The sequence below is a fragment of the Rhea pennata genome, chromosome 13 (genome assembly GCF_028389875.1).
Source record: "Rhea pennata isolate bPtePen1 chromosome 13, bPtePen1.pri, whole genome shotgun sequence".
Taxonomy (NCBI): domain Eukaryota; kingdom Metazoa; phylum Chordata; class Aves; order Rheiformes; family Rheidae; genus Rhea; species Rhea pennata.
The window spans coordinates 21,689,724-21,703,378 of NC_084675.1; the positions used below are offsets into that span (position 1 = coordinate 21,689,724).

At 59.2% G+C, this 13,655-nt stretch overlaps 1 protein-coding gene across 2 annotated transcripts in view; it reads left to right on the plus strand.

The window, feature by feature from the left end:
• Positions 1–403: 403 nt before the first annotated feature.
• The window catches only part of JPH3 (junctophilin 3), a 45,819-nt gene continuing 32,567 nt past the window's right edge, over positions 404–13,655 (plus strand). Inside the window, exons 1-2 of one of the 2 annotated variants that reach the window (XM_062586266.1) lie at positions 404–1,357; positions 2,226–2,625. In XM_062586266.1, the coding sequence (XP_062442250.1) occupies positions 976–1,357; positions 2,226–2,242 (399 nt within the window). In that variant the 5' untranslated portion in view covers positions 404–975 and the 3' untranslated portion in view covers positions 2,243–2,625. Of the gene's footprint in view, positions 1,358–2,225; positions 2,626–13,655 lie in introns of those variants that run through there. The other variant, XM_062586265.1, reaches the window with a different exon arrangement.

The window sequence follows — 13,655 nt, forward strand, 5'->3', positions numbered from 1 at the left end:
CTTGGCGGCGGCGGTAAACAAGGCCTGGGCTCCTCCGCCGTGCCCGCGCCGCTCCCCGCGCACCGCGCATTAAATCCCGGCAGCGGTGCAAGCTCCGCAGGGAGGCGGTGGTGCGGGGGCGCGCGGGGGGGGGGGGGGATTAAGAAACACCCGCAATCGCTAGAAATAAGGCGCCGCGGGCCGGGGCGGCGGCGCAGCTCCCGCCTCTGTAAGGGCAGCGGGCGCGGGAGGGGGCGGCGCGGCGCGGCGCGGCGCGCAGGGCCCGCGCTGCCCCCGCCCGCCGCCGCCGCCGCGCTGCGGGGCCGCCCGGGGCGGGCGAGCGGCGGCGGCGGCGGCGGCTCCTCCGCGGGCGCGGGCTGCGTGCGCGGGCGCGCGGCGGAGGCGCCGGCAGAGGCGGAGGCGCCGCATTGCTGCGAGCCGCCGCCGAGCGCAGCCCCAATATGCTGCCGCTGCCGCGGCTCCTGGCCGGGCTGCGCCGGAGCGCGCAGGGGCGGCCGCGCGGCCGCGGGCGGAGGGCGCAGCGGGGGCTCTGAGCGCCTTTGCTGCCTTTCGGCGGTCGGTGCGGTCGGCTCGGAAGCAGAGATTTGATTTTATTTTTCGTTTGCATCCTCTTGGCATTTGGCCTCTTTTTTTCTTTTTTTTTTTCCCCACCCCCCCACCCCCGTTCCCTGCCTTGGATGGTTTTTAGGTGGAGTCGTTTGCACCAAAACCCAATAGCTGCTGCTGTTCTTGCTGCTATTTTTTTTTTTTTTTTTAATGATACTGTTTCCACAGCAGGGGAAGAGAGAACTGATCCTGAACATACTCCCAGAGAATGAATAATCACAAGAAACTGGCTTAAGCAGCTCCCTGGATCTGGTGCATGATTTCGATTGAGTTTGATTTGATTTGATTTTTTTTCACAAGTCATCGTTTTCATTTTATTTTCTGCATTTTTTTTCACCTTTTGGGGGATTTGCAAACCGAATTACATGCATGTCCAGTGGGGGAAGGTTTAATTTTGATGATGGAGGGTCGTACTGTGGAGGCTGGGAGGACGGAAAGGCTCATGGCCACGGAATCTGTACCGGCCCGAAGGGTCAAGGTGAATATTCGGGCTCCTGGAGTCACGGCTTTGAGGTGCTGGGGGTCTACACTTGGCCCAGCGGCAACACTTACCAAGGCACCTGGGCACAGGGCAAGCGCCATGGCATTGGCATGGAGAGCAAGGGGAAGTGGGTGTACAAAGGAGAGTGGACCCATGGATTTAAGGGACGGTATGGGGTCCGAGAATGCACTGGAAACGGGGCCAAGTATGAAGGCACCTGGAGCAATGGATTACAGGATGGCTACGGGACAGAGACCTACTCGGATGGAGGTAGGTGGTGCATTGATATCTTCTCAGCCTGGGCGGTCGGTGGCGTGCGGGTCTGATCCTCCGAGCGGGGACCCTTTGTTTGGGCTGAACTCTGCGAGTTTGCAACCTGCTGGTGGGCAGTGAGGGATGCTCAGACCAGCTTCCTCCAGGATGCAGGGACCAGCCCAGCATGGCACCAGCCCAACCCTTTGCCACAGGTAGCCCCATATATTCAACGGGTCGTGGGGCGCTGTGCTCGTCCCCCTCCTCGCCCGGTGGTTTGGGGAGGGGAGCTGGCTGCGCTGGGCAGTGGGGCCGAGGGACCCCCAGCTCCCGCGCCGTGGGTCGGAGGATGGGGTGGCCGTGTTGCTGGGAGAGAGACCGAGTTGCACATGGGATCCGTGGTCATGACTGCACCACTGTAACCTGTAGGATTTGCGTGGAGTGGCTGAAGCAAGCCAGGACGGGGGAACTCGAGTGTGTGGGGGGGATCTCGGGCAGATCCGTGCAGCTCCAGAGCTGCAAATGCCTTCAGCAAGAGAGTCAGGTGCCTGCATGGCTGCACTGCCTTGCAGCCCCTCCAGCGCAGACCCACACTTGGTAATACCAGGCAAAAGACTTTAATTCAGGCAAGACTCTTACATTCCTAGTTTACAGCTTAATGCTTAGCGTAGGGGCTCAGAGGGATCACAAAAGCTATTCTCTGCCGTCAACACAGCTTAACGAGATGTTGAGGGGAAACTGGGATTAAATAGAAAACAAGAAAACCCAATTGGAGTGATCAGAAATTGCCAGACTAACAAGCTTTAAGGCCAAACTAGGAAAAACAGCTGGTGCTCTGCTGTAAGTGGCTGTATCATCCTCGCTCATGTTCTGTGGCTACTTCCAGCTGAACTGCCACCATAATCCGAGTCCGGCCTACCTGCTAGCAGCCGGGGGAATTAACGGAGGCCGCCCCGTCGTTTTGCTGCTGAATGTGTTCATCCGAAGCAGGCTCGTTCTTCTAGACATTATCATTTTCCAGGACTGCTACGTTAAGGAAATTGCAGTGTTTACAGGATGCATCTCAGCCTTCCTGAAAGATGCTGCAAGACCTTTCTCTAGCAAACCTAGTTTGCTGCTTTGGCAGGGAGGCGAGATGAAACCTTACCTGAAGCTGCTCTTTGTGCTTTCCAGGGGAGACGTGGAATGATCTCCTTATCCTAAAGATGATTTTTTATGGGTTGGTTTCTCCTGAAGGCAAATGTAGCTGCAACCTTTTGTTTCATATACCTGGAATAAAGCCGGGAGCTTAGTGGAAAGCTGCTGGGTTTGTGTCTGCGAGCGGCGTAGAAATTCTGACAGCCCTTCGGGTTAGAGTAAAGCTTGGCACAGGAATAAGCATCATCTCCCACATGCAAAAGAGGGGGGACGGTGGTGCTGGTGGGGTTCTGTGTGCTCTGAACCGCGGTGCCGTCCCTCTGCTCCCCTGCCGGCGTGCACAGCCCCCCGGGGACATTTTCAGGAAGGCGAAGGGGAGGGAGGCATCGCACTAACTACAGGTCCATTGCCCTGACTCCAAGGGCTGCGGCGGCAAGGCTGGCCCAGGGTCGGGGCGCGCGCCGGGGGGACCCAGCCGTGCCCCATCCGGGCCGACGCGTGCGGCGGTTCGCCAGGAAACCCGGGCGACAGATCCCGAGCGGGGTGGGCTGCGAGCAGGTCATGGTTTCCCAGAACCTACCAGAAGCAAAAAGCTTCTTCTTCCATCTTGGCAGGCCGGTCTGGCTTCTCAGTGTTTGGGACTGAAAATACACGGTGCATATCTGTTATTTTAGGAGGAGTTAAGAAGATCAGGAGGAAAAAAAAAAGGCCAGCATCTGTAGCAAAATGCTCTCCCACGGAAAGTCTGCAAACCCTTCCGGGATTCGGGAAAGGCTGCGCTCGGGAGAGCCCCAGCGCCGGCGCTCGCGGCGAGGCCCGGGCCGGCGGCCCCGGCTGGCCTCCTGCTGCCCGCGACGGCCGCGTTTCGGCGTGCCGGCCACCGAGGAGCGGCTGAAGCTGCCCGCGATTGCACTTGCGTGAACTCGGTTGCAAATACCCAGGGAGCAAAATACCCAGGTTGCAAATACCGGGCAGGGCCTGTCCCCGGTCGCGCGTCTCCAGTCAATATGGGGTGAAAAAACGCCCGAGCTGGGCACCTGCGGGCTCAGGGGCACTAACCCTTAGGGGACCTTGTGTCTTCGCCTTTCTTGGGAAACTGGCCACGTGCGGGCGTCTTCGGGGAGGGCAACTGCAGAGCTGCTGCACAGGCGAGGCAGCTCCTGGGGAGGATGTTTCTCCTTTATCCGGGCGCCTTATTAGCTCCATCGCACTGAAGTATCCTCGAATCCTCGCCCCAGCATCTGTCACTTGCCACCCACAGATAAATATTCATCCCTTGCTTTTTTCTTTTCTTTTTTTTTTTTTTTTAGCACATCCACCAGGGCTAGGGGATGGCTCCCTAAATGCACAGCGAGGATTGGGAAGCAAGACGCAGGATTTGTGGTTTTTCCCCCAGTTTTCCCCTTTCTTTGCATAAGATAAGGGCAAAGCTCAAAACTCCACCAACTGTTGCAGCGCTACCGCCCTCCCGCTCGCAGCCCCGCACGCGCTGCCCAGGCCGGGCAGGGGGGACACGGGGGGCAGAGCAGGTCCCGGAGCACGGGCACGGCGCTCGGCACGGCACAGCTCGCCCCAAAGCGCCCACCGGCCGCTAATCTGGTGTGCCCAGCGCCTAAGTCAGAATTACCCTGAAAGTAGCGGGTCTGGAGTTATTTTGCTGTTGGAAGTGGCTTGTTGATGCACTTTAAATGTCCAGTCTTTAAGCAAATACAGCGGCGCCCTGGTCCTCCTGGGCCCTGCAGAACTGGCTTCTCTGTGCTAAGAGCGCCCCGAAAATCCAGGTCATTCACACAAAACCCCATAAACGTCGTTTATAAGGCATCTCGCTATCTTGAAGACTTGGTACAGCACATACCGACAGTGCAATAAGTGACAACAGGAGAGCGATAACTGAGACATCGGGACACCGAACACAGAAAAATGAATCAAAATGCTAAATGCAGATTTTGACCAGCATCATTAAAAATAAATGATATGAACTCATTATAATTACTTATCTCCCTGGAACATGCTGCTTAGTTTCAGGTACAGCTCAGGACAGAAGAAGGAGGATTCTGACCTGGCGAGAAGTACGCGGCACAGGAATTGCCGAACGGGATTAAACCCAAGCTCCATCTCCTCCAGGATTTTGTCCGGCACTAGACACCTTGGGGAGAAGCGTGGGACCCCTCCCGAGGGTAGTCTGACCCCTTGCGCGTCTCTTCCTGACTGCTAGCGGACTGACCAAAGCCCCGAAGCGAAATTGTGATGTCCTTTCACAAAGTTTTTCGTCACCTGGGATAAACTTGGGTGCCCGTGACAGCGCCATAAATGCGCAGCCGCTTTATCAGTCTCAGCTCACCGTATAGGAACAACATGGAAAATTCCTCGTGCGGGTCTCTCAGCCTGCTTGGAAGGTGTTTCCTCTCCTTGTTCAAAGAGGGAAATGGAGATGGGAGCTTTGCTAGGGGTTTCGAGGCCAGGCCCCGTAGGGCTGCATCGTTCTCCGGGTCGTATGGCGAGCCAAAGCTCCGAGGAAAGCTTGGGCACGTTTGGGGGAGAGCGGCGGCGGGGGGCTGCTGTGGGTTGCCCGGGGACGTCTCGGGCTTTCTGTGCAAAGCCCAGGGCGTCCGCACGGACGGCGGGGACGGGGCCTGGCATCCCGCCGAGCTCCTGTCGGCTGTGCAGCGCCTGCTCCTGCCCGCGAACGTTTTCCCCTTGACGCTCCAGCTCATGGAGGCATGTGGGGTGTTTTTCAAGATTTTCAGCTTCATTTTTTGAAACAAAGTTTCCTTGCAGACTGTTGCTGAAAAATAATTCTTACAGAGGTGGAAACCAGAAGACAAGAACCTAAAAACACAGTGTGTTTTAAGACAACTTGATTTTTTAATTAATCTGATTAATTTTGACTGCCTGGAATTGGTAACGCTGATGCAAATGAACGGCCTGTACTACTGTAGACATGACTTGAAGGTGCAAGTATGGGAATGGCACAAACGCCAGGCAACGAAAGGACAGAAAAAGGGGCTGAAGCTGAGAAAAAACATCCTGACCATGGGACGGGGAGAAACCTCTGGGAAATGGGATCTGTGGCTGTGCACAACTGTTGCTGCTCTCGTAGCCGAGAGCTGCCGCTGCGTTTGGTGCTGTGCAACATGCAGAAGCGCCGGGAACGGGCCCAGAGGGAGGCAGCGCCTTGGAGGAAAAACACTTGAATGGCCAACGCTTATATTTGGGGGGCTGATACGTGTTTTTTCCTCACGAAGACAGATTTCTGCCTTTTATTGTAAGTGCGTAAGCGATCGCAGTCCATGCGTGAGCGTTGCCTTGGCACAATCGCTGCTTCCCCCAGACCTTTCGCAGAGGAGGCTCCGCTCGCTCTTAACCTACGGCACAGCACCATGAACTGTCACGAATGAGTGCCGAGCCGGTGCGGAGCCCCCAGGTTCGCAAGCGTTCGCCCGGAGACGATCGCAGTAGCGACACGATTTCCCCTTTATGGCAACGCTTTGGGCGCGCAAGGTGCTTCCCTGGACTGAGGAAGGGATTTCTTCCGCGGGAAATAAAAGCAGGATGTCGTGGAGGCCCCCGGGGGTGAAGGCTGAGGTTGTCTGCACCGGGATCGAGCCCCGAGCCCCGGCTCGGGGACCGGCACCATTTCGGGGAGCGGGAGAGCCCTCCGCGGAGCCGGCTCTCGCTCCCGCGCGCTGCCCTGAAGGCGCCGCTGAGAAGTGGGGTGAGATCACCGAGTTTGCCGCGAGGATTAGAGCGCCGGAGGATTAACGGACTAAGCATTAGCCCGATTTTACTCTACTTTGTGAGGGGAGCACATTGCCGACAATAAAGGTGCCGAGCGATACGCTAACGTGTTGAGCGGCCGCAGGCGGAAGCCTGTATTTCTCCTGGCTGCGGGACCCGGCGCCCTGCGAAGCTCCGCGGCCGCCCTGAGAGCATTACGAGCCCCGTCGGAATTAGCGATGCTGAGATTTGATTGTCATTATAATGTTTTGCAGCATTTCTCCAAAGGCTGGCTGGAAAAGGCAATTACCGGCGAATGCAAACAAACTCGGGGAAGCATGAGATATAGAAATAACGAGCGAGAAGAGGGAGGGGGCGCTCGGAACAGACTTGCCTTTCGCTGCACACAGAGCAGAGCAAATTGAGCTCCCCCCGCCCATGCAAAGACCCTGAACGCCCGCGAAGCCGCTGCCAGGCGTGCCTGGGTGCAGGCGGGGTCTGCAGGCGTGCTGCTCGCACGGATGTCAGCCCAGCGGAATTTCCCCATGGGATTTGCTGGAGTGGCTTCTGCTTAACACGATAAGGACACAAACTTGTTTCCGGCCAGTCCTTGTGGACGGCAGCTCGATGCCTGCCGCTGCAGAGGTAGGACATTGGCTTCAGGCCTTTGCTCCATGTCTGGCTGTAGGTTTGCCGTAGGCTGTGAGAAGCCACTTAAATCCTTAGTACCCACAGGAGGAGGAGGCAGACGCCTAATTTTGTTAGTGACGTTGCTCCTCGGTCTTGCTCTGTGCCTCAGTTTCCCATCTGTAAAGTGCAAATATCCACAGTCTTTGCAATACCACGGTGCATATTGATGTTTGCCGAGATGCTCAGCTGTGCCAGGAAGGGAAAGTGCAGCTAGACTCTTTGCAAAGTTGTTTTCCGTTGTTGTTGCACCCACTGGGTGGAGGCAGGTCCCTGACTCCAACGGGAGGCTGCACAAATCCCATCTCTTCTCTGCCGATCCTGGGTCTCGTGCTGCGTCTGCCGGGGGGGCAGCCGGCTCTGCTGTGGCCACAGCCCCCTGCCCACCTCCGTGCCCACTCTGGAGGGGCAATTCGGGAGCTTGCGTGAGCCCCCCTCAGATTTACCCTCTCCCCGTGGCTCTGCTGCCTCCCTGCTGCCAGCCCCTGTGTCTTCCCGTTGCTCCAAGGTCCAGCGCAGGCTGCTCCGGGCTGCGGCGGCGTTCCTGGGCTGTCTGGGGCTGGGTGGCCGGCAGTGGAGAAGGGGAGAAGCAGGAGCGGAGCCCAGCCCCAGGCTCTGGCTGCTTGCAAAGCCGCCTGCTAGGGTCCGTCATCCAAACCCACCATCCCCACTGTTTTGTGTGCTTAGCTGGAGGGTCCTGCCAGTCCTGGGTGCTCAGCACTTTAAAAAAATGCAAGGTAACCGTGCTGATACAAGCCACATGCCTCCTTTTAATCATTTATTATTTGTTGAGCCCCAGCAATGTACTTAATGCTACTCATCACCCAGGCAGAAGCACCGCAGCCCGTGACAGCTCCGCTGTAGTCCTCCTCCTCTCCTCTCCTCTCCCTCGCTCTCCTCGCCGTGGACGCGCAGACCTCGCCGTGCCCACCGCACATCCAGCCTCGTGGGCAGCGGTGCGACCCGCTGCCCCGCGTTTGTACGTGCACGCCGTCGCTGCCTCCTCGTAAACCCGCTCCCGGTTTCCCTCCCCTGCGCAAGCGGCTGCCGCCGGCGAAGCCTCTGCCGGTGGCGCGGCGGGGTGCGGTGCTGGCGGCGGCGCGGGCGCCTCGGCCGGGCCGGGGGAGGCGAGCTGCCGCTGGCTCCGTATCCGTGCGGCGATGCACCCGTTTGCACGCGAGTTTGCCTTTCCGGGGGTGGGGGGCAGCCGCTTTCCCGACCGGCCGTGAGGCTGACGGCGTGGTGGCCCCAGGCCTCCCTTCAGCTCTGGCTGGGCTTTGCCCGCGGTGCGGCGTGCGGCTCGCGGCGCCGCTGCTTCGCTTGCCGCCGGCTCGGCGCCTGGGGACGGGGCGGGAAACGCGAGTCACCCTCCAGCTTTCGCCTGCGGCGCTCCGGCTTGTCCCGCGGCCAGGACGGGTGGAGAGCGATACCTATAAAACCTGCTTCTCGCGGTGTCATTCAAGAGCTCTGCCTAATTATTGTCATCGGAGAGCTTTAATTAATGTGCCGCAGAGCTTACAGGTAAGAGAAGGAGGTGAGCGTAGCAGGAAGGCTCCTTAGCACGAGAAACGAGCGGCTTGTAAGGCCTAATTAATTCTGCTGGGTTTTGAAAAGTGGACGGGAGCTGTGGACAACTCAGGCCGCATTTTCCGAATTTTGCTGAGTTGCAGAAGCAGGCGGGGAATTCTGGATCGCTGCCTGCATCCAGTACCGGCACCGAAACACGCAGACCTGGCTCCGCTTCAAGGATGGGACAGCGGCTGCGGAGGAGCCGGCCTTTCGGAGCCTGCTGCTCCCACGTTCGCGAACGCCCAGGGAGCCACAGCCGTAGCGCTGCCCGTTGTAGCTGAGCTCGAAATACCTGGTGTCAACCCGTAATTTGGGGCTATTTGCGTTTTTCTAACTCCGTATTGGTGCTGCGTCAGGAATATTTTCCGAAGCTTTTGATGATTCCCCCCCCGCCAGGTGGTGGTGTGAGAATAGCACGGATGTGTCCGTAGACCTCGGAGCGCTTTGCGAAGCCGTGGGCAGCCCGCGGGGCCGCGGGGCGCGAGCGGCGGAGGCAGGGCGGGACGAGGCCGGGCAGGGCGTTCGGCCAGCCGTGCTGCGGGCGCTGCCGCGGGCTCCCGGCGGCTCCGTCCCGGGCGCTGGGCGGAGGCGGCGCCTGCCACCGCCGGCCTCAGTACGCAGGGCTGGTGCTTAATGGTTTTCCTGGAGCGGAGCCAGGGAACGCGGTGACTTGCACGATGCCGAATCCTTCGACGTGGGGGAGGGAGGCAAGAAAATTCAGCCATTCCCAATCAAAAGCTCCTCGTGTCCTACCTCCCTCCAACGCCGCGGTGAAGATGGGCCGGATTTAGTCGAGCAGATGATGCTGCATCCGGCCCCGGGAAGCCACGAGGACGCTGACGGCCGTGAGCCGGCAGCCCCTCGGCTCGTCCCGTCCCGTCCCATCCTGCTGCGTTTCCCACCCTCGCCTTCCTTTGCCGAGTGCAACGCACTAAATTTCCTGCCTCTGGGGCAGAAAGAGCTTTTTCTGAATGTTTCAGGTCTCCTTCTCCTCTTCCTCCTGCTCTCGTTTGTCATTCTGCGAAAGGCACCTGCTGCCGGTGGGGAAACCAATTGCACTGATTAAGCGACTCCTGCTGCCGCCGGGCCTCCCAGGCTTGGCGTGGGCTAGGTGTGCAAAGCCGAATCCTTCCCTGCTGCCCGCTCCAGGGGGGGCCGCAGGATCAGCCCATGAGTTTCGCTCTCCCTTGAAACACGAGCTGCCAGTAGCGTTTTCCCCCAAAGTTTTTTGCCGGTCAGGTGGAGCAGGAGCCCTCCAGGCTGCCTGGGCTCTTCCCAGGATGAATTTTGGCCTCCTGAGCCAAATGCTGAGAAAGCACTGAAAAACTGCAGCAAATTAGATTGCTTTTTGGTACTTGTTTTTTCTCCAGAGCAAACGGTCCTTTGCTGGAGAAGCGGGAACGGTGCCTGGGAGCTCGGTGAGGTCCCGCTTGCTGCTCGCAGCCCCCGGCTGGCTCTGGCTGGCGAGACGGCTCAGCACCTCGCTCCGGGCGCATCGCCCGCCTTCTCCTCCCCGTGTTTCCATCCCCTCCTGCCTTCTTCCTCTCTCTTTCCAGCGTTTCCGTGAGCCCATCCCTTTCTCTGCTGCGGAGGCAATGAAGGAGCGGAGGACTAGTCTCCCGGATCCACCTTTCCGGATGACTTTAGCTGTTTTCTCCCAGCCTGAGGTTATCCCTGCCATGGTCCTGTCCCCGACTCGGGGCAGTGAGGGACGAGGAGATGGCAACTTATGTGAAATAAAGCCGGCCCCTCCAGCCTGCTGAGGGATGTTTATCCCCCTGCGCAAAGCTTGCGGAAAAGCCTAACGAGTCATAACGCCCTGGGTCAGCTCTGAACGCGCGGTGGAGGCGTTTTATCAGGTTTTCAGGAAACCTGAAAACTGGCACTGGGTTGGATTTTTCTTATATTCCTTCTGGCCCTGATTTTGCTGCTCCTACAATGAATGGCAAAATTCCCGTGCCCATTCCCAGAGTGGGATCAGGCGATCTTCTCAGCAGGGTGGGGGTGGCTGAGGCCTCTTGGCTCGCTTCGCCCGCGCTCTCCTTCTTTCGATGCATCTGCTCTTCTCTGCGACTCCCAGCAGCGCCCGCCTTGGCTGCCCGGCTCTGCTGCCCGCGGCCGCCTGCCCTGACCGCGTAATGGATGCTGCATTTTCCCCGATGTAACCGCTCCATTAATGTCATGCAATTAATGCTTCAGGAAGCATTTTGCAAATATTGATAGCAAGGCAAGAGCTACAGCACAGAAATGGTTGCAACTCTGGTTGTATTATCCTAGTAAGTCCCAGATTACCTAGCTCTGGATGGACCAAGGAAGGTTTCCTTTTGGTGTTCAGGACGGTTTCTTGACTGACCCTGGGAGATGCGCCACTCTCTGCATTTGCACCGAAGTCCTTGGGGATGGTGGGTGCTCAGCACCTTGGCAGATCGGACTGAGTCCTTTTTGTATCAGACGTGCTCATCCCCTTGCACCGGCTGCCGTCCCGTGGCCTGGAGCTGCATGGGGTTTGTGTTGTACGTTCCCCTTTCGGCTCCTGAGCTCTGAAGCAGCCCAAGAGCTGGGCCAACCCAGGCATGTAAAGTGGAAAATAATAAAACCTTATTTCCTCTGCAGGGAGAAACGGTCTCCTGGCTCCTTGTGAGATTAAGATTTGTGCATATATCTGCAAATGTTAGGGGGCAGAGGTTAAGCTGAGCCATGCAAGGGGAGGAGGTGGCGGTGCTTAGCAATGCAGATCAGATGGCTCTGAGGCCTTCCAGTGCTCATAGCCAAATCCTGGGATATTTGGGGGTTTTAAAGGTAATGAAGTCAGACGGAGGAATGTCACTTGGGTACGGGAGGAGGGATGGGGCAGCTGCACCCCCTCAAGCATGCGCTCAGCTCCTTGGACAGGAGTCTCCTTGCTCTCCTGGTGTCCATGAAGGTGACTAGATGTCTTGAGGGCCATCAGGGTGGTGCCATGCTCTCCTGGGCAGTCTCAGGAGGCAATCCTTGCCGATGCCCCCAGTGGGGAAGCCATCAGAGGAGCAATGGAGAGCCAGGAGAGCAGACTTGGGGGATGCAGCCTTAAGACCCGCGGCTTGGGGTTTGCTCTCCACTGTGCTAGGAGTGGCGAGGCAGAGTGGGCTGGCCGGATGGGACAGCTTCCCCGCATCCCTCGAGTCTCTGCTTGTAAAAATTAGTCTTGCCAAGGAGATGGAGCAATTGCTCCTGGCAGCCATGCAGTTCTAGGAGTAGGTTTTAAGGCCATGCAAAGACAGCAGCTTCCTGGGCACCTCTACCGTGCTGGAGACAGGCACAGACGGTCGCTGCAGCTGGAACCCGCTGTGACCGATTTGCTGCCTCTGCTCCAGCTGAGACGTGCTGTCACGCCTGCTCTGACAGCACTCCGTGCTGCTCTTTGCTACTCCTCTGGTTTTCAGCAAAAGGCCTTGCTTGCTTTACGATGCTTCGTTTTAATCTGTTTCTTTTCAGCTGGAGATTTGCTCGGGGATGGAGAAGTCGAGGGACTTGCGTGGGGGCTAGGGGCTGAGATGAGCCCCTAGTTCAACCTAGGGAGAAGGAGCGCAGGGCCTGAGCAGCACAGGCTCTGATGGACGAAGTGCGGGGCCTTTTCTCCCTGATCCCCCTACCCACGTTGGCATCCTTCCCTGAAACCACTTGAAATCTTCAAAATCCTCCCTGCAGTGCTGGTGGCCCCCCGCTCCTCAGGCCGTGGGCAGACTTGGGCGCCAGAGCAGGCTCGGGGGTGAACCGGACCCGCTGTGTGCACCCAGCCGGCGGGCGATGCCCGATGCCTCCCCAGACCCACGCGCCGGCCCCGGCCCCCGCCCCGATCTCCCCGCGGGCTGCCCTGCCGGCGCTCCCACCATCTCCTCTGCCAGCCCTTCCGGGTGCCCGCCGTAATCCCGGCGCCTTGCCTCCCCCCGCGCTAATCCTATAAACCCTGGGTAAATCCCGCCCTGCCTCTCCGGGGCCCGGCTCAGACACAGTGGCTGGGGGGGGGGTCCCCCTCACTTTTTGGGGTGCTCAGGGCCATCACTCGGAGAAGGCAATGAGTCCCCCCCGCTCAGGGGGTCGCCTGCGCCGGAGCACCGGGAACGGCCCCTGCACCCGGCACGGCTTTCCCACGGCGCAGCTTTCCCGCGGCGTAGCTTTCCCACGGTGCAGCTTTCCCACGGTCCCCGCAGTGCCCGAGCCCCCGGGGTGCTCGTCTGCGGGGGTCTGCCCGCCCCAGCGGCATGGGGACCGCAGGCAGCGGCCGCTCGCTAGCTCTGGGGGAGCAAAATAGCCTTGATCTCTTTCTGCCTTTAGTTTCCCTCTGCACGAACGGAGGCAAAATGCTTTCAAAGCCTCCGAAGGACAGCGCGGGTTCTCCCGGGGGTTTTTCTGGCGCAGAAGGCAGGCGGCAGCGCGTGGCCCGGCCGAAGGGCTGGGCAAACGCCCGTTCCTCCGAGGATGCGCCTCGGGACGGGACTCCTGCGGCCAAAACAACCGACTCGAGCGGACCCGACCGGTTGCTCCCTGCCACGAACCGCAGCCTCATTGCTGAGGGCGAAGAGCAGGTTGTGCGGGCAGGGGATGGCAGGTCTCTATCAGGCCGAGCCGGAGGTCACCGCCGGGGCCCCGCGACGCCGTTTTTCCCAGGGCCCTTTCGGTTTGATTTGTTCAGGGCTCAGCGTTTCGGGGCGCGCTGCAGGCGCCCGCTCCGGAGCGCCGCTGGCGCTGTCCCGGCCGGGCGGGCTGCTCGCGGCCGCCGCTTTCCGACGCAGATGCTCCGCAGCCGCCTTGCGGCGAGGTCCTGCGTGCACTCCAGCCGGCTAACTACCGGTTAGGTAACTCCAGTAAGTGCCCCTGCAAAGGCAGGAGTTCAAACAGGGGCACGTTTCCGAGGATAATAACCGAGCGGATCTCTCCCTATGAGGCCTTTATTCCTATATAACCGCTCCCTGCTGCTGCTCGCCGCATGAAAGGCGCAACGTGTATAAATGAATGCATTGTAATATACCATCCGCTTTGATCACCGTCGGCGGCAGGCGGCCGGAGTAGACGAGCTCCGAGTCCGCTCTTGGATAGCAGCTCCCCCACCCTATCTCCCTGCTCGCCTCCCTTTCGGACGAGGGTGTTGAGCTAATGGGCAGTTCCTAGAAGGATCGCGCCGCGTGCGGCGATGCCTTGGCTGTGGAAAGGGTGTTTCCGAGCTGCA